This window comes from Megalobrama amblycephala, linkage group LG20 (assembly GCF_018812025.1).
Source record: "Megalobrama amblycephala isolate DHTTF-2021 linkage group LG20, ASM1881202v1, whole genome shotgun sequence".
Classification (NCBI taxonomy): Eukaryota; Metazoa; Chordata; class Actinopteri; order Cypriniformes; family Xenocyprididae; genus Megalobrama; species Megalobrama amblycephala.
Genome location: NC_063063.1, coordinates 19,127,245 through 19,147,537, shown reverse-complemented (window position 1 = coordinate 19,147,537; position 20,293 = coordinate 19,127,245). Strand labels below are relative to the sequence as shown.

Genomic DNA, 20,293 nt, shown 5'->3' with positions numbered 1-20,293 from the left:
AAACAAAGGTCATTTGTTTTATTTCCCAGTACATTACATATACCCGTGGTTTCACAGACAAGGCTTAAGCCTAGTCCCAGACAGACTAAAATGCATGTTTGAGCTGTTTTATCTTAAAGTAACTTGTTTTGTCTAAAGATGTAGACCAGTAATGCTTTTTTCTAATGTTTAAAAAAAGCTACTTAAATGTCCTAATTAAACTAAAGCCTAATTCTGACTTAATCTAAGCCCTGTCTGTGAAACCAAGCCATTATTTCTTTAAATCGATCACTCTTCTTTCTGGCCTTGTCTAAGAATGTACAAATGAGATGAAAAGGGCCTTATTATCATAATGACTTGGAGTTAAAAAAGTTCTTACTCTGCTACAAGTTCTACTTTATTTACCTGTTGTATTGTTGTGCTGTGCCAAGTAGGATTGAAACCTCAAATCTAGACAGTGAGTGTTATTCTGAGCACCAAGGAGTGTTTACATGTTTAGAGAGCTTGGAGGCACAAAAAGGTGAAAAGGTCATAGGAAGCCACCCGGTGTGTAATGCAACATTCCTCTTGTCAAACTATACAGACTAGAGCAACACTGATTTAAATTAGGTCCATTGTATTGCAACATCCTCTGACAAAGGACACAATCTTACAAACATCATGAAGAACCTTTTAATTAAAAGAAAATCAATAAATTGATTTAAATTGGATGAAATTATAAATCAAACATATTTAAGAAAAATAAAATATTTATTTATCACAATGTCACAGGCCAGGTTGTTTTCTAAATACATAAACGTCAGTTTTTTCAACAGTTTTTTTTTTTTTCTCTTTCAACAGAGGAATGAATCTATAGTGCAAAATAATATCTCAACCTGACAGAAAAAAAGAACATTTAAAAGTTTTGCTTTTGACTATACCCTGTTAATGCATTTTGAACCATGAATTCAGTAGCTCTAATGCAGCAAAATTGATTACTTTGCGTTTTATAAAACACACATGCACACACTAGCACGTATAATGCTTTGTCTACAACAGCGGAATAAGTTAGGTAGTTCTCCACAGCAGAAGTTCGTTTGCCACAAAGGCACGTACGCATCAAATAGTAGTGGAAGAGTCTGAGGTAGGCGAAGCACCCGGGGATGAGCTGTTTGAGTTGTCTGCGCTTTGACCGAGAAGAGCAAAGATTCGCTCGCTTAATTATTGGCGCTGTTCCTTCCTTCTCGCGCTTCTTCTGTTTCATTCTGCGATTCTGAAACCAAATTTTAACCTGCGTTTCGTTCAGTTCGAGGGTGGCGGCCACCTCCACTCTGCGCGCCCTAGTCAGGTACTTGTTGAAGTGAAACTCCTTCTCAAGTTCTGTGAGCTGCTTGGTGGTAAAATTGGTGCGTATTATGTTCTGCTGGCCGTGGATCCCATATTCGGCGACTTTAGACGGGAAAAAAAAGACAGCATAGATTAGAAATCTCATTTGACAACATTTTAATATTAGGCCTACATACATTAATATTTATAGTAACCGCTGTAATTACCCCAAACTCACCTGTTTTAGGGGGGTTCCTCTTGACTTTCATCCAGTCAAACGTTGGCGCTTGTTTGATGTTCGTCTTGGAGTCGCTGTCACTGTCAGGGGAGACCTGGTACTTGCTGAAAGAGCCATAGCCTGTTTGGTTCGTGTTCTCCATAGGGATACGACTGATAATGGCTTGCAGAGACCGAGCCAGGCCTGCAGTTAGATTCACTGTAAGTTCCAATGTTGGATCCCATATTCACGACAGAAAAAGCAGGGGACTGAAGGCGCATGTGGTCATCTGCTTGAGTGAGAACGTGCTGATGTCCATAGTCCGAGAGAGGAGGAGGTCGTGTTTGCTTGCAGAAATTGGTGTGTCCAGTTTTCCCCATATCCATATTGATGTGGTATGGCTGCGACTGAAGTTGTGAATAAGTTGTGCCATGAGTTTCGTGCGATGCCGGTGTAAAAGTGTTCCCTCCGATTGGCCGTCCCTCGGGAATGAAACTATTTGTACTTGCACAACCACTTGGCAAGTATTCTTGCTCCATAGAAAAACACCCAACCTTCGAACTATAAGTGTTAGTACCACGGTTGTAAATCGTATAATCTAAGTAGGAATTCATTGTTGACTGACCAAGCAAAATTGATTAAGCAGGGTCAATATACGCTGATGTGTGGTCCCAGTGCCCCTACAACCTCTAAGCAGTATGTCAAACCACACAAAGTTCTATCCGAGCTCATATCAGTTAAGTGACACATCATGTGACTAATTTTGCACCAATAGTGTGCGACCTGCGGTAGCACTCTGGGCGTTGCAGGTGTCCATCAAACGATTCGTATTTACATGACAAACACATCAATCGAATCCACCCATCAATCTGATAAACTGGCAATGTAGATCTAGTGTGAATTAAAGCGAGCACAGCAATATAACAGTGAATTTATATTGTATTCGTGACGGCGAGGACAACTGAAGTTGTGTTGCAAACTATAAATAAACAGGCCCTAAAATTCATCATACGCAATATGTAGGCCATTGATTTATAGGCATTTGTGTTTTTTCCCCCAGGGAGTTTCTTGTGCTATTTTCAAATCTAAGTTCCTAATTTAACCGGACTGAATGAACTTCTATGTACACCAATAGAGTAAGGTTTTTTATGATGCTAGAATAATTTGCTTCTAAGCAGAGGGAGATTGTGAAACGTCCCATTGGTTGCTAGGATTCTTTCCTAAAAGCAAAGGATAAGAGCTTAATTTAGCCTATTCGACTTCAGAGAAACCTAAAAACTTAATTTGTAGTGCAGGTGACAAACATTCTCCATTCGAATACAGAAAATTATTAACAAGAATTGTAAACTGTCCCAGATAAACTCTGATGATTAGATCTTAGATTTCAAATGAACATCGCGAGAACCTTGAATTTAGAATTTAATCAGAAGCAATAGGCCTAAATACATTACACTAAAATGTCAAATTCATAGCGCTTTTCATTTTCACACGATAATTTGAATTATTAACCCCAATGACGTTATTACATCAATCAATTACATTACTATAATACTTATTTATCATTAAAAATTAATTTCGGATATTAAATGAAACTGGCATTTAATCATTTGAAGGGGGACTTTATCTCTGGGGAACATGACAGAATAGTTTTGGAGGAGACAGAGAATGCTACCCATTAATGTAGGCCTATATAGTCTAGATAAGCATTCCCAACCATATTTGCGGAAGGGCCTTTTACCTGAGGCACTGTATATATGCCATGAATAAATAAATCTCTCGCAGTGTCACTCAAGACAGTGGTGATGGGCTGTTGATCGGAGATAGTCCAGCAATAGCTACAAGAGTTAATTCCTTTCAACCTACAATCTTTTTTTGCCTCAACCTCCGGTTCTGAAACCAAATTGTTATTTCCCTCTTAGTAGGCTATAGGTTTAAGTAGGCTAAACTGGGCATTTCCACACGTCTCCGCCTGCACAAATATGGGTTGAAGTGGATCTTCTCAGGCTCTACAGCTGGTCATTTGTATAGCTGTGCGTGCTCTTTTTGAGGCAATGAATCCCAGCGGGGTTTTCTTGTCGCTCTTGAGCTGTTAAAGAGGATATGAATTTATAGTAATTGGATTTGAACCAATTGCTCTACATTGGGACAAAATTCGCATCAACAATATTTGAATTAACAACAGCGAAAACAGATTTCGCACATTGTCTGTGAAATAGGCTATATGATTTTAGTTTACATTTATGGCAAAAATCAAATAGGCTATTGCATCATTATTTATGTTACTGATAAAAATAATTTAATTTTGATTTCTGAATTGTGGGACTATTTACTCACCACCAAATGACGCCGTGCTCCTCTTGTCGTTTTCTTGAATTCTGGCATCCAAGAAAATGGCTAGAAGTTGCTGATTCCTAAAGTTATCTTCGGTAGTTTGCAGGAAGGAACACTGACGAGCTAGGCCTACTGTCTTGATTGAGGATGGTATAACTACAACATCTATTTTTTATTTCTTCTAGTTTTAACGTCCTCTTTATCTCGTTCTGTATTCCATCTCACTGTGCAAGTTCGTCCTTAGCGTTCGCTGACCCAATATGTTTAGGGTGATGAATTTTGTCATTATGTTCAAATGCATAACAACATTGTTGCAAATAATTCCGCGACGTTGTGAGACAGACGTTATTGTTGTTCGTTATCTGCATTTTCTGGACGGCTTTCATCAGTTATGTTGGTCCTTTCTGGGGGTTTAGCAAAACTCTGGCCTCTCGTGTCATGTGACAGTATGGTTCCGGAGGCCCGCTGGAAGATGACCTGCAGGGTCAGAGCAACACGGTGTGAGTCAGGGAACATGAATCCATCATCGCAACTAAAAGGAAAAAAAGATATGAATAGTGTCTATTTTGCGGAGTATACGCACTGCCAGAAACCAGAATATCTCACTGTGCTGCTGACAAAAAAAATACATAGGCTAATGTAACAAGTCTTTTTTTCTTCTTGATATAAGCTGCATATTATTTAAAAACGCGTCTTGTTATGCAATGCGCATGAACAAATCATAAAAATTAAATATAAAAATGTATTTTAAAACAAACTTTAGATGACATTGTGCCATAGAAATGGGCTAAATACATGTACGAACAGTTGCATTAAAATATTCAACGATAGCATATGTGAGAAAAATGTCTTTAAAAATATTTGAGAAAATATTTTCTTTTAATTGCTTTTTTTTTTTTTTTTTTACTGGTAGGTACACCGAGGTAAACCAAAATGTGTTCAAGGTATCGAAATAATTCTACACATTTGAGAAAAATAGACTATTGGCTTAACAATTAATTGACTTAGGCCTATACATATCAAGAATTAAAGAACCATGTGCACTTCTTATTCTCGTTTTATTAGACCTACAGACATCTGATCTTTGTATTGCTGGAGTAACATCGTCTGTCTCTTTCTATAAGAAAAGGGAAGGTAATTCAACCAGAAAAACAACGTTTGGAAAATCGTTAATCATGGATCAGGGCAAAATAATAATGCTTTTGAATTAATTATCCCGAATGTAAGTACGGCAAGATCTCAATTTAAAATCACTTAAACCAAACTGTTCTAATGATTATGGAAAATAAAAGCTGAAGCATTTAAAATAAGAAGATGGTCGCACTTTGAAATGACAAAAATATTTATTTTTAATCGTGACTGGGATGATAAAAACATAACTAAATAACGAAGAAAGAGACTAGTTGGAAAAAACAATGAGAAGAGGAGTGTGCAGTGGTGTAGAACAACGCACAAAGCCCAGTGAACTCGTCTTGAACCTTAGCCAAAGTACTAGGGCGATTAATCACCCAGACAGATCCTCCGCCATTCACAAACTGTGAGCTTATTCTTCAGCAGCTTGATTTCGTAGAGAGTCACATATCAGAGAAATATCTGCAAATAAATATATTTTACGTAAGTGCACAAGCTAATTCACACTAATCAACATTTGAAAAAAAAATCCTTGTTGAAAACAATGTTTGTAGCTTCACTCCGAATTCCTGCTGTATCACTGAAAAATGAGTTATGTCTTAAGTACCAAATAAAAATATGTTCCTCTCCAGGAAATGACGATAGAAATGCAATAAATGCTTACCTATAGCCTAAGTGACAAGCCAAATGATCGAGTGTATCAAATCTATGGGTGAACTCAGCAAAAGACCCCGGTGAAATTAGCATAATGACCCAACACTAATCAGACACATTTTAGAAAAGAACACGTCATAACAAAACAAAAATAGAGCCCATTATCCATATTCTGTCTAAAGCGTACAGTATCAGGCTCCTGAAAGGAAAGATGTCTTGAAAGCTGATGGAGGCAAAGAAGGATGTCTCTCGGAGTTAGCAATCGATATAAATTGAACTGCGAAACAAACAAAAATTAAGCAAGATCAGGATGTTGCTCTGAAGCAGTATTGACGTGGTGTACATACCAAACGATCAAGAGCGTTTACCACAAACAACACAAACCAATGAAGAGATGTGTGCGATTTTCAATTAAATAAGCTGATAGTGGCTCGTGTAGATAAGCAAATGTTTATTGAGGAGCCGGGTTATAAGTCATTAAATGTCTGGGGCTTTATAGCACACGTGTACGTTTTTTAGCAGCTAAATTACAGTATACAAATATACAAATGCGGCATACATCATTGGTAAAAGTAGCCTTACGTTTTCTCTGCAGAAGGATAACCTAGTCCTGATTCTGAAAGCACACAAATAACTCTGGTAGACGCGTGAACCACCCCCAAAAATAGTTTTAGGTGCTCCAACATGTCAACTAACATCTTTACCATAAAATGGTTGTAAACGCTTGTAAAGGGGACATCTGTTTCGAATTATTGGTGCATGATATTGTAATTAGTGATGTTGAAGATGAGAGAGTGCCGCTGTCTTGGGATGGTTCTGCGATCAATTCCCCAAAGGTCCGGAGGCCTTTGATCTCTCAAGTTGATCTCTAGTGTTCCATTACTTTGCTCATGTCATTGTAGCAATGGATTCGTCATAGACGGCCTAAACTGGGTAGTCACCATCAGACGAACCAATCAAGGCCTTAACAATCTAATATTAACCGTTTTATTGATATTAACAGTTCTTAAACCAGCCTACAACATTATAATTTATTTAATGACCTCTTTATTACATTAATTATCGAGATGGACTAACTTGTAGGCAAAATATTAATATAGGCGTAGTCTGTTACAATTGTACAGCCTTATGAAATAGCCTATATGAGAACACACAAAAACCTGTCATAAAATCCAAGGGGAAAAAACAAATTCACACAAATAGTCTACATAAATTATAAGAATAAAGAAGAAAATGTTACATAAAACAATTTATTCCGTAACATTTTTTTCGTGAACAAATATGTTTGAGAGACACGAGGTTGCATTTGTATTCTAGTTTAGATGACATTACAGACCAAATCGTGTTTTCATATACAATGATATTTAAATGAACGGAGCAGTGGAAAAATATGCATCTCATTGGCCTTTACATGTTCTCTTCAAGTCTGCATAAGACCGTTCACAGTAATACAGTAGGCTATAGCATGTATCTACAAGCTTTAGATCTAAAGGCTTACTCACAATGTGTGGTGCTTATGCTGTGCGGTTGCTCCTACATTCTCCCCCTTGACTGTTCACAGCAATGAGGACAGCTTCTTGCGAGGGAAAAGCCCCAAGAAATTTCTCCCAAACTCACTCAAGTTAGCTCGGCGAAAAGCCAGTCTTGACGAATTGGCTGCGTTGCCTTCCTGCTCCGCAGCCGCTTCATTAATTATTTAATGAATCACGTGACATGGCAAATAAGGGATGTGGAACCAGCGTGTTTTCACTTCTTTGCTATTCACCGTGAATTAGCTACTCTTTGTATCAACAAGAATTTGAAAACAGAAGTCTATTTTATTCACGCAAGATAGACATTTAGCACACAGCACTACAATATGGATAGGCTCTGACTATTCCTCATTATTCATGCATTATGTAATCTAAAAGCAAAGATAAATTCAGTTGACACATGACAGTATTTCCTTATGTAAAAATTAGGCTACCTGTTTCTTGTCATGTTCCTTCTTCGCAGATGTCTGCAGACTGTCCATTTGATGAATAACATGTGGAAAACGAGTCTCATACGGTCACACGTAGCCTCATTGGGATACACTTGTTGCTAGAAAAATAAAAGAAAGTAAAGTCAGGTTTAATTAGTATAAGACATTGATGAGTAACACAGTTTGTCATATCCTCAAGTATTTTACAGTGTTGATTATTGTATTATTCTTATGTAAATTGCTAAAATATATATATAATTATTTTATAAATGTTACGGTGCGTTATGATGGATTCAGCATTTTTTGCTTGACATCTGAAAAATAGCATTGTCTGTCTTTGAGGGGGGGGGGGATTTATTTTAGATTCCAAAAAGAGTTAAAACAAAGTGGTGACCAAAACCTCTTCATGAATGATCCTGCGAGATTTTTAAATATGAATAGATGTTGAAAAAATCCTCACGTTCTCGCAGGCCAGCATTTGTCATCATATGACAAATGATGTAGCGCCATCAGGTGTCTAATTTTCAAAACATTCACTTCACGTTTCGTTTTTTTTACGTCTCTAATAATGAGAGTCAAAAAAAATAAATAAATAAATAAGGCAGTTTGCCGGGACAAAAAGTATATCCACAATTCCACTATGGCGTCGTGTTTATGTCAACTACATATTCCCCAAGACACGAATTTGCGACTTTCTATTCACACAAATTCGGATCTACAGGGTATATATAGATGACAGACATCATCGGTATATTCGTTAAGCTTTTCTGTCAGGCCAACCCTGTAGAAAACAAATATTACCATTTTATTGTGAATTTGTTGAAAACAACAACAAATGTCATTTGAGCACATATAACTTGCAGATTTCCACCCATATCTTTATCATGTGCATTATTAGTTATTTGCTATTAACTTTCCCTTATACCTCAATATTTCTAATCCAACATAGGACTATTAAAACATATCTTAGCTAGGCTATATTAATATAACAGCTGCCAAAAACAAAAGCAAAGGCAATCACACATATCTGATTCATTGCTTAGTTGGATAAAATCCTGAGATCATGTAAAGAGATAAGTAAACTTACTATGTGTCTCACTCTTTTGCACAAACGGCGGTCCCCATCTTGTTTCTCGATGTTTCTACATTATCTTTGCCTCCAGTAAACATACTTTCACACTGTAAATCCATTTGTAAAATTGTACGTATTAAGCATATGGCTTTTTTCTCTCGGACTTTCATTTCGTGTGTGACTCTGCAGGACTAGCCTTCCAACAGCTTCATTGGAGACATCACACAACCTTTTGGGCGCATAACGATCGATTAAAGATGAAAAATTCAAGATAACCTTAAGCGAAATATCGTTTATCAACTTCATTAGGCAATCCTGCTGCTGCACACTTCGATTAGTGCTTTCCTGAACATGTTATCGCACTACTACTGAGCACAAACAGACCACTAAAACAGACCACTAATTAAATATTCTCCAAGAATTATTATTTTAATTAAATTCAACTTTTATAACTACACATACAAAATAAATGCTTTAAATGACTAGACAAATAGCAGTATGGTTATTTCTATATTATTTAGGAATAAAAAATAGCATACATTCAAATACATCATGCAAGAATTTTATATCACTGCGTTCAATTTTTATTTAGTCTATGCTTTGCCATTGCCACAAAAGCTGAGAATGGTGCCAGCAATCAGAGAACATAGCTGGATAAGTGACCTCAGCATGAACTCTGATCCTTCACCATGCCATGTACTGTCATAGTACATTTTCTTTTCAAACATTTTTAATATTCTACCTAGCTTTGATATTTGCAAATTTCCACTTTTAATATTTCTACCATGAAGCGGTTCGGGGTTTTTTTTCCTCACCAGGTCCCATTGCTGTTTTATAATTTCACCCTTCCTATAGTTTATTTAATGAGATATTTTAACAATATTGTTTAAACCTGGGTCACCCGCCAAAAACCAACAAACAAAAAACTGAAATTGACGCATTGAAAAAAGCTTTCAATTTTCGCGGCTTACGTGTTTTTTAAAATTTATCCCTAAAAATGATTTTGTTTTCATGAACCTGAAGCATCAGAATATCCCTCAATGCAGAATGAGTAAAAACCGACCAGGAGCTCGGTGTAAGGCGGGCCCTGCTGGTGATAAAGCAACATTACATCAATATAACTAGCAACATAACGAAACGTTCAGAGACATTGCTTTTATTTAAGACTCAAGCAAAACAAAATTCACAATAATAGAACTTCAAAATAATCTAATCTGTTTCAGCGTTGCGTCGATTACGATTTACTTGCTCATACAACTCTTCCATAAAACCTGTCCCTCTCAACAATGTCGTTTCAGTACAAAAATGCCTTTAAGAGAATTTTAGACAGTACTGACTGTTGAGTGAAAATTTATTCCAAAACTGTAGGATTACCATCTAGTCAATTTGGCATGGACCTTGTGCTTCTCTCGGAAGGCATGTGTGCCACTCTCGTCTCTTGACCTCGGAGTGATCCCTTCCCAATGAATAATTGATGAGAACAGCGCCCAGATTACCCCTATCAATATGCAAAACACATTATAGGGGTAAAATGGGACTTTAATAGTTATGAATCGAGGAACCGTTTCTATCACGAGAAAATTGTAGTTACATCCTTACATCCATCCTAGTATCTTTAAAAACACACACAAACGCTATAATCCACATTCTCATCTATAAATGTTGCACCTATTTCAAAAGTCCAGAGATACAATAATGTGCAAATGCACCAAAGTGGGCAAGACAAAAAAATTATGTAATTTTTCAGATTGCTCGATTGATCTACAATTTACCAACAAAATTTACCATGTCAACTTTCTCTGCCTAACGTTTAACCATGATAAAATGTCACTATTCCAAATTTTTGGAAATCGGTTGTGAAGTAGATTTTAATAAATGTTGTAAAAGTTAAAGAATTTTTTGATTTATCTCTTCAGGTATTAATGAAAATATAAGGATAAAATATATTCCATAATCCACGCAAAAGAAACATCTTCGCAAATACAAATTTCGCCCGGTCCAACCTTGCACTTCTTATGCATGCAGCCATAAGGTTAATGACATTTTTTATTTTTTTGACCGAGTCAAAATCCACCGTGGTTTACAAATGTATTTTTTATCATTGAATAATATGTACAATAAGTCTGCATTCTCTGACATTTATAAATCTTTAAACTAAATTGTAAATTGGCTTAAATCCTTGATCCTTTTGAAAACAATTAATTAAAAGAATGAGCATCTGAAGCCAAAGAAGAGACTTACTGGAGAAGATCTTATAATTTCACATCCAGCAGAAATATTATGAAAATCTTTGTTGACAGCCTAGTCAGCATGGGATATAACGACTGTCCAGTTTGAGAAGACTCCGCATGCTGCCCACAACCTTTAGAATCCCGCTGAAGCAGTTAAACAGTCAGTTACATTCAAGAATGTGAATTATGTAGCACATTGTCAACCCCCCTAAAACCATAAAACTAACTTTATGGACCTCACGTGACTTTTTTAGAGCTACCAAGAGCTACATGTTGGTGTTATGGACTGGACTTCAGAAGAAAATAGTCAGGGTAGATGATTTGTCTGTTGTGTTTCATACAAAAAAAAAAATGCAGGTTGCTAAAATAGCCTTTAAAATATCGTTAATAAGTTGAGGAGTTGTGCTGTGACACATAAGTGCTGAGTTTGAATATTGCCATTTTATAAGCCATATTCTGTACCGAGATCCAAAGTTTCCTCGCAGAGCGCAGCAAAAACTGAATGTTGTTTTATATGCAACAGAACACATGAACACCTACAGTTTAATTTAAGATAGCCTACATGGACAATAGTGATTTAATTTAAGAGAAAATTAATTATTCAAAGTGTAAAATATCAGGCGATGGTAGAAATGAGAACTAGTTGCCCATGTAATGTATTGTCCAACGTTGGGATCACTAACCAAAGAGGCCTATAGACAAAAAGAGACGTTCATGTATGACTGAGAGAAAACTTTATTTTTCTTTTTGGATCAACTCATTTTCAGTTTAGACACAAATACAAAAAAATGGCAGAGATACCATCAACATATCAATGACAAAACATTTTTTCTCCAACTTTTAACACAGAACGTTCATAACTCACATTGTGCACTACAAATAACATATTGGTCACTACTGTATAAAGACATTCTTCATTGGACATCTTATGAGCCCAAAGTAATCTTGTGCTGCAGCCTAAGTACACAAATGTAAGTGCGAAAAGATTATTTTTCTCGCGAAGAAGGTATCATCTACGAGAAATCAAAAAGCCCGGCACATAACAAGATTATAGCATGTTGCGTGAATAATACATGACGTTTCAATACAAGTTCAAGGATACAACAAAAGTTTCTCATTTTTTACACTATCACTTAAGATAGTTAGGTAGTGCGAGTTGTACTGTACATAATTCTTGTAACAGGTCTAGAATACGTTGCACGAATAGCTCACATGGAACATGCTTTCCTCCACGAATGTATAAACTTGACACACTTGACATTCACACTCATTTTATGGCAATTGTAACTAGTTTAGCATATGTGATAACAATATTCAAGAGCTGACAATTTTGAGTTACACGGGGGAAATCACACGTCGTCAGGTGATATCAACAAGCTGAAAGGTGCAGCGCTGTAACAGTAGTCGAATTTTCCAATTAATGTGACATGATATGCTCAATTTTGAAATGCGCTCCCCGCCGTAGCGAGACTCATGCTTTTCAGTTTATTGTCCTTCTTCCATTTCATCCTGCGATTTTGGAACCAGATTTTGATTTGCCTCTCTGAGAGGCAGAGAGCGTGAGCTATCTCTATTCTCCTCCTGCGTGTTAGGTATCTATTGAAATGGAACTCTTTCTCCAGCTCGAGCGTCTGGTAGCGAGTGTAAGCTGTTCGAGCCCGTTTTCCATCAGGTCCAGTCATATCTGGCATAAGCAAGGGCAAAGAGATAATAAGCAAACATCACCAAGCCATCAAACGGAAATGGACTTAAATGTCCGTTACATTATGGATGTTGGACTGCTGGCTGATTCTATGTAGACTATATTATATTCAAGGCGTGTAGTTTAGTAGCCTACCATTGCATTTTATGGCTTTACTGCTGCACAATAATTTTACATGCAGTCACCTCCCAGATAGAGTGGTTATTCTCTATTTAACCTATACTTAGGTGAAATCAATGGTCCGTCAAAGGATTATTGTGTTTTGTAAGACAAACATTAGTTCTAAACGAATATGGTAGTTTAAAAAAAAATCTGAAGAGAAAAACATGCATTTAATTCACGTATAATTAAACTTCTTTAATAAACTATTATCATCATAACAAGGCTTTACAATTTTCATTTGAGCATGCCTAAATAAAAAAGAACAGAGATGTGTATACCATGGCTAATGTGCAGCTTCCTCATCCATGGGAATATCTGTGGAGTTTGACCGTCGTTAGGTGTTGTAGTCGAGGTCGCCACAGATTCTTGCTTCTGCGTACGTGTGTTGGTGGTGGTCTGTGCTCCTTCCTCGGTCTCGGACGAGACATTGGTCTCGTCTGTGTCCGCAAAATGTGTGCTATTGCTGCTGGTGAGATTGTTGCTGTTGGTGAGTCTGCTGTTGCCGGTTGGTGTGCTCTGATCAGATGGAGGAGATGAACCCTTCAATTCCAGACTCTCGCTGGTGGCACAAGACATGGGATCTGGAGACGAGAGCGAGCAGCTCGACTGTCTGTACCGGGTCTCCTGACCCGGATTTTGGAAAGAGCGAGAATTATCTCCAACTGCCCCGAAATGGCCATTGTTGGGACGATTTACACTAAGGTCTATTCCATTGTAGTTGTAACCGAAAGACCCGGAATGCATGCTGGTGGAGTCCCTGTAAGAAGCGTTCATAGCGCCGTTAGTACCATAATTTAGTAACTGATAGTCAGACCCATTTGGATAGCGCCCTGAGAACGAGTTTAGAAAATAAGAGCTCATTTGGATGTTTTAAAATGTCTTGATTTGTAGATCTTGGTCGTTAAAATCCAGCGCCGCACAATTTATGATGTAATAATGAATTATAGCAATGCACTGTACTTCGTTTTTGCCATGTATGCGGCCAAATATGGGAGAGCGTTAGGGCATCACGTGCCTTTGTTGACCAGTCGTAAATTCTCTCTGATGACTTCGAGAGGTAATTCATGCTCTATGGTTACAAATGATGACGAAATGATGATCGTTAGGTTCAACTCAATGGTGCCTCCCCATCGAGCGCCACATCCCACGTTAGCGGAGGGCGTCACCTACTGGAAGAACTGTAAAATGACAAACACCTGCCCATTTCGGAAAGCATTTTTGCTGCATAATTTTGCAACACTATATGCTATTGGAACACTAAAACTAAGTCGTATTAATAAACAGATGGAAATTAAGGCAAAGTGTGAATATTTCACGTCGTTTTTCCTTTTTTTAGTTTTAGATTCTCAAAGCAATCTTGGGTGTTTCAGCGACTTCATTCAGTGATTCCATACCAAACCGTATAAATATGTGGCTTCTTAACATAGGTTAGACAACCTAGTTTTTGATAGTCAAACTAAGACATAGATCTACAAAATAATTTTAAAAATGAATGCATGAATAAAATAAAAAAATATTCCAGAATGCTTGTCAAACCGGCCCGTTTGACTAGTACAACTTCACAAGGCAGTGAAGACTTGGAAATTAAAAAAAAAAAAAAAAAAAAAAAAAAAGATATAGCATATAGGCTACATAATAAATATAGGCTATATATATATACTAGATGTCTATCATATAAAATATTTTATAAAACAATAAAGCTGATAATGAAATGTCTCTGGCTCATTGAGAAGACGCCCATGCACATAAAGAAAGATAAACCACAGTAATTGTTAAACAATCATTTTATTGACAAAATGACATTGCTAACAAAGTATGATAACGTATTATTCTTAGTGCATTCACATACACATACACAAAAGTGACGACCCAATAAATTAAGCAATCAAAATGTCCCATTTTCTTCTTTTTCTAGCACACAACATGGATTGAAACACACAGTCAATGTAAGACCTTTAATCCCGAAGTTTAAACATAAACGTATGTTTTCTTTCAAATTATAGGCATTAGAATGTTCAAACAGCGAGAAAGCATGTCTTATTAGTTTAGATAGGCCAAATACCGCAAAATATATAATTGTGGAAAAAGCACCTCCCATAGATCTTTTACCGTCTTCACAGAGGTGATTTAGACGCCTGTTTTTATGAAAAAAGAAAGTCTCTCTTGAAGCTTTTTAGGGCAACATAAAACTTATTAGGTAGTTTTTTCTTGTTGGACAGACCATTACTTATTAATTCAAACTACAGGCTACATGTTATGTACAATGTTTCCAGAGCTTCGTCATAAGCTGCTTTTTAACATTTACCCCGCCTTTCCACCATCCTCCTCTTCGCTGCCCTTTGCGGAGTTCATCACTTTATTCTCTTTTTTCCATTTCATTCTACGGTTTTGAAACCATATCTTTATCTGACGTTCCGTCAAACAGAGAGCGTGCGATATTTCAATTCTTCTCCTTCTGGTCAAATATCTGTTAAAGTGGAACTCCTTTTCCAGTTCAAGAGTCTGAAACCGAGTGTAGGTTTGACGACCCCTGCGGCCAGTGCTACCAGGCATTCCTGTCAAAAAGGTGAAAGAAAGACACGCGTCAACATTCAGTAAACATACAAACAGGGCAATGTAAATAGTAAAAGAACACTGCTACAGTCGTCACCACTATCATTGTTACGAAGACTTATATTACTGCAGTGACATCGGATTTGACATCTGCATTTTATCTACACGTGCGACAAGTATTTTGTTTTAAGAAATTATATTAAAGGTCATTCAGTTGAGTGTATCCAAGTCTAATAGATAGTAAAAATGTGGAAAACGCTTACTTTACGGTTACTAAAAGCGCAATATTCAGAATGCAGCTTACTGCATCCGTTGCAATTTATTTGACCTGTACATAACTTTTTCTAAAGACTACAGACTATGTCTATCTCTCTTTTATACGTTGACAGAGTCGTAGTGGAAAGTAGTGTGGCATTCTATGACATGGAAAACAGAGAAATGGCAAACGTGTCTTACCATTACACGAGTTCATCCTCTGCATCCACGGGTAAACCGGGGTACACGGTTTGTCTTCACTGTTAAAATATCTCTCTGTACCCTGTTCAGTGCAGTCCGTCTTGCACTGGTCCTGGGTTAGGACCAGCGAGTCTTCCAGACCTCCGATAGCGCACGAGCGGTCAGCGGTTCGGTAAATGTTGGGTGTTGTATAGTCACAAGCACTGGTGGATCCGCTTCTCCCAAAAACGCCCCCAGCTTGCTGGTAATACGATGAGGTGTAAACCTTGTCCTGGACATTGGTAGCTCCGAACGTAGCGCTTGGATAATGTCTTAAAGGATCTGTATATCCAGAGGAATATAACGGTATCTGACCCAAGAAAGACTCCTGTCCTCCGGGTAGAGACACGGGAAAAGTTGAGTTGACGAAATAGGAACTCATGGGGTGGCCAGTGTTATTGTCCGAGTGTTATGATTTGTTGTGTTTTATAGTCCAAGTGGTTTTTGCCATTACTTTATCTGAGATTTGGTTTTAGCCGAAGGGGGGTGGCGAGGTGCCAATCTGAGACCGCGGGGAAACGGACCAGCTGATCAGTGCCTGACCAATCCTGAGCACTTCTGACAACAGGATAACGTGTGGTGGGGGCCCTCTTGTTGCACAGAATGGAATCCCCAGGGCATATCTAAACACTCAGACGCAAGTGTTTTTCTCCGTTTACCGCAAAAAGAAAAAAAAAGATTAAAAAAAAAAGGAAATCTAAAATGCGATAATATCAATAAATAATTACTTTATATGAGTATGTGATTAATAATTATTTTTCCCGCCACATTTTCTATTTTTTAACGAACAATTAGCCTACCAAACCTCACAAGCGTGTAATTGTTTCATTTCGACTGTCTTCATTCACAAATGTCCAGTGCTCAAATTTTTTGAAAATCTGTATGCCGACATAATTGGCTCAATTCAGGTGCACGGGAGAATTTCAGAGATGCACAGACGGACTCACACTCTCCAACACGAACTTGTACTGACCTTTACCCTCTTTAGCCTAATACCGTCGTTGTTTACACATACAGAGCATTCTCTTGCTATAAAACAAAACAAACAAACAAACAAAAAAAAAATCACCCAGCACATAATCACAGACACGACTTGACTATAATACGCTAATTTACAAAGTAACTTGGGCGCATTTTCAATAGGCCTTTCAAATCATTCCAAACAATTAAAATCCATCCATCCATCTATCTATCTATCTATCTATCTATCTATCTATCTATCTATCTATCTATCTATCTATCTATCTATCCATCTATCTATCTATCGAAAATCTAGTTTACCGTACAGAATGGCTTTCACGTTATCGGAATATTGTGTAACTTTCTCAAGATGTGCAACATACATAATATTTAGTGAACTCATCATGAAAACCTGCTTCAGCAATACATTATGTAACCGCAATCGACATAAAAACAAGCAATTTTCCTATATCAATAAAACATGCATTAATGGTAAACAGAAGAAAAATACAAACTCAATAATCCACGATTAAAAAATAGGCTGCACTTTTCCATTTTAAATTCAGTCCTGCCCGTGTTGTTCTTTGTTGTCGTCTTGTTTTAAATAGACAACGTCAAAGTTATAGCCTGTAGCACAATTACAGGACAGGTTTACATTTTATTTACAGATTGTAATGTCTAGTGTCCTTGAATTATAAACATTTATTTAAAAAAAGAATAAATTAAACATTCTTTGAATTGTAATATTTAAATAATTAAGTAGGCTATAAGAGTTAAGCCTTTAGTTAAGGCGAAAGGAAAGCTCTCAGAAAAAAGCTGACCATTAATCACTATTCTGTTTTGTAAATTAATAAAAATTGATCTTTAGAGGTATTATTGAATATCGATAGGCTGCAGTATACGTAGCCTAACTACTCGATGACGTTATTGTTGTGAGTTTGTCCCTGAATGGCTGGAACATTCTCGTATATTCTTAAGACTGCAGCGATTCTTTTGTCGTTATAATTATAATAATATTACATTTCTGATTAAGTAAATGTTAGGAATGATATTAGTATTTCCTCACCCTCTGACAGGATACAAAACTGCTCATTCTTTCTTTCCGTATTATATAGTATTGTATTATTAATAGCATAGCCCACGAGAAGAGAAAGAAAGAAAGAAAGAAAGAAAGAAAGAAAGAAAGAAAGAAAGAAAGAAAGAAAGAAAGCTTATTAACTTGCTTATTAACGAGGACATTACACAATTTCAGTGCAAGGTCAATTTCTAAGAGCAGAGAAATACAAAATATAGTTAAATGGGCTAATCAAGAATAGCAAAGAACATTAAAAAATTAGACCCAAAGCATGAACAATCCCAAACTGCATTTGTCTATTCCTTGCTCAGTGTAGACATACTTCAGCTAAACACAGTATCTAGGGATGCTAGAGGTCTTTGAGTCAGTCAGATCACATGCAGAGAACACCCAAACACAGACACTGAATTTCACCACAGTTACCAAATCTCGTCACTAGATGACATCACAGAGCAAGAATTGAGAAAAGGTGTGCTTCTCCAGAACAATTTCCCATGTGATTGTAATTCAAAAATCAAACATTTTGGTTATTCAGATTCAGAATGACCAAATTATATCTAAACAAAAATAAGCTGTTACAAAGTACTGCATTTTTGTTTTCCTAAAAAAAAAAAAAAAAACCTTCAACATCAATTAAGCTGTTGCTGCTTTGAGACATAATCGCCTTCACAAATGTCCTCAAAAACACAAACTCATCACTGATAGATAGAAAATGTCATGGGTTTGAGCAAATTATGTGAAACATTATAAACAGCAGAAATAACAATGGCTGAAACATCCAACTTTGTACATCCAACTTTACAGCCCTTCATTTAAAAAAATAAAAATAAATAAATAAAACCACACAAAAACACTACAGTGATTATGGGGCATCTTATTTGCTAAGAAACTCAGTAATGTTGATTTGTAAACTCAAAGTTAATGTAGGCTAAATCTCATAATAATCATTTTAATGCAGCGGCCATCTTGTAACTCTGTAAACAATACTTATTTTTTTAAGCATATATTTTTAGCCAAATAAAACAGTTCAGCATCGATCCAAACAGGCCTATTTGCGACACACATCATGTCGATCTTTTTAAACCATCTTACGACGCCTGAAGACTTTCTGTATATGTTCATACCAGTCTTATCAACTTGAATGATCCATCTTTAATCTGTTTGTGCTGTTATACAAAAGACATGCTCAAGAAGATGGTACTGTGCAAGGAAATCTGTACACATCAGTTTGCATCATGACATCGCTGGAATAAGTGGAGTACAGAAGCCTATAGGTCCAGTCCTACCTTTCCTTTCCCGTTCATCACCGCTTCAGTGGAATGATCCAAAACAATCGCGCAGATTCGTCGGTTAACCTGGATCTCGTGTCGTATTTTTTGATGTACGGGTAAACCAGACAGAGTTAAAACTTGACAATTTAGAGAAGAATGAACTAAGGTCCTCAGTGAATTTTGACCCTTGCACTCTTAGCTGATGTGAAAATCTAAAGACGCAGACGCTTCGTACTAGCGTGACGTCGAGCTTTCCATCCATATTAACGCACACAATTCGCCCAGCTCAGGAGAATTTGTCTTTCCCTCTGCTTTAACAAACGTAAAAAACATAAAGGACAGAGGTGCTACTGACTGCGCCCTGACCAAAAGAATGCTGCATTATAGCCACTTGGGAAATCATAAAAAGTTCATGTTCACAGAGAGCTGCTCACGTGACCCCTGTCAGCCAATCCACTGCCAGAACCACACATAAAGTTCTATCACAAAGTTGTAAATTTTCATAAACAGCTGTGAGTTTATTGCTTTGCTTCAGCAGCAACTCGGTCGCCGCCATCTTTATTCGTTAAAAGAGAAAAAAGCACGACTTCACTTCATTAACAGTCAAAGATACAGGCTGCATTATTTATTTTTTTGAAGATGAATTAAGTCTCTTAGGGTACTAGAATTTTAGATTTCAGTTTTATAGATCATTCATAGTCCAGATACACAAAGGTTTTCCAGTGTTTATAACTAAACACAAAATGATGTAACGAATAAAAAAAGATGTCCATTTATAGAAATGGAGGCTCTTTTGGACAGCTGTGGCTAAAACTGAAATGGACCAATTACTCTAAAATAAAAGAGCACCATTCCCTCTTCCTCAATGGTGTGCGTTCTTTTGTCAGGTGACTTTAAGAGAATAGACAAATGGAACGTGAAAGCTTTTTACAGCACTAAACATGCGTGGAGGAAAGAATTGCTTCCTGCATCTACGAACAAACACTTATTTCCGACATTTATTGGGGCAATAAAACAGTATAACCCAAAAGTGACCGAGCATGGTCTGTATAGGTTATACCCTCGAGAAGGCAATGCTCTTGAAGATCAGTAGCGCATGCTGTCCAAAAAAGGCCGCAAAAGCAGCATATGAGGTATATACATTCAGTATTATTTTAATTTCAAATGTTAGCGTTTAATACATTTACATTGT

At 37.0% G+C, this 20,293-nt stretch overlaps 3 protein-coding genes and 1 long non-coding RNA gene across 4 annotated transcripts; 1 reads left to right on the top strand and 3 right to left on the bottom strand.

Annotated features, from left to right (window-relative positions):
* Positions 1-949: 949 nt before the first annotated feature.
* hoxb1b (homeobox B1b) lies at positions 950-19,667 on the bottom strand. Its single transcript, XM_048171713.1, is given in 7 exon segments — positions 950-1,152; positions 1,154-1,407; positions 1,523-1,643; positions 1,645-3,587; positions 3,836-4,309; positions 7,584-7,699; positions 19,117-19,667. Coding segments are annotated over 4 exon segments (921 nt in total). The 5' UTR covers positions 2,116-3,587; positions 3,836-4,309; positions 7,584-7,699; positions 19,117-19,667; the 3' UTR covers positions 950-1,077.
* Positions 11,601-14,307, bottom strand: hoxb5b (homeobox B5b). The gene is made up of 2 exons (XM_048171714.1): positions 13,026-14,307; positions 11,601-12,567 (listed from the first exon to the last, which is right to left on the bottom strand). The coding sequence occupies exons 1-2, from the start codon at positions 13,606-13,608 to the stop codon at positions 12,320-12,322; spliced, it is 831 nt and encodes a 276-aa protein (XP_048027671.1). The 5' UTR covers positions 13,609-14,307; the 3' UTR covers positions 11,601-12,319.
* hoxb6b (homeobox B6b) lies at positions 14,399-16,279 on the bottom strand. Its single transcript, XM_048171716.1, has 2 exons — positions 15,757-16,279; positions 14,399-15,302 (listed from the first exon to the last, which is right to left on the bottom strand). The coding sequence occupies exons 1-2, from the start codon at positions 16,175-16,177 to the stop codon at positions 15,049-15,051; spliced, it is 675 nt and encodes a 224-aa protein (XP_048027673.1). The 5' UTR covers positions 16,178-16,279; the 3' UTR covers positions 14,399-15,048.
* On the top strand, positions 16,015-16,474 carry LOC125256060. Its single transcript, XR_007182044.1, has 2 exons — positions 16,015-16,151; positions 16,272-16,474. It is a non-coding gene; the product is annotated as an uncharacterized LOC125256060 (long non-coding RNA).
* Positions 19,668-20,293: the final 626 nt, after the last annotated feature.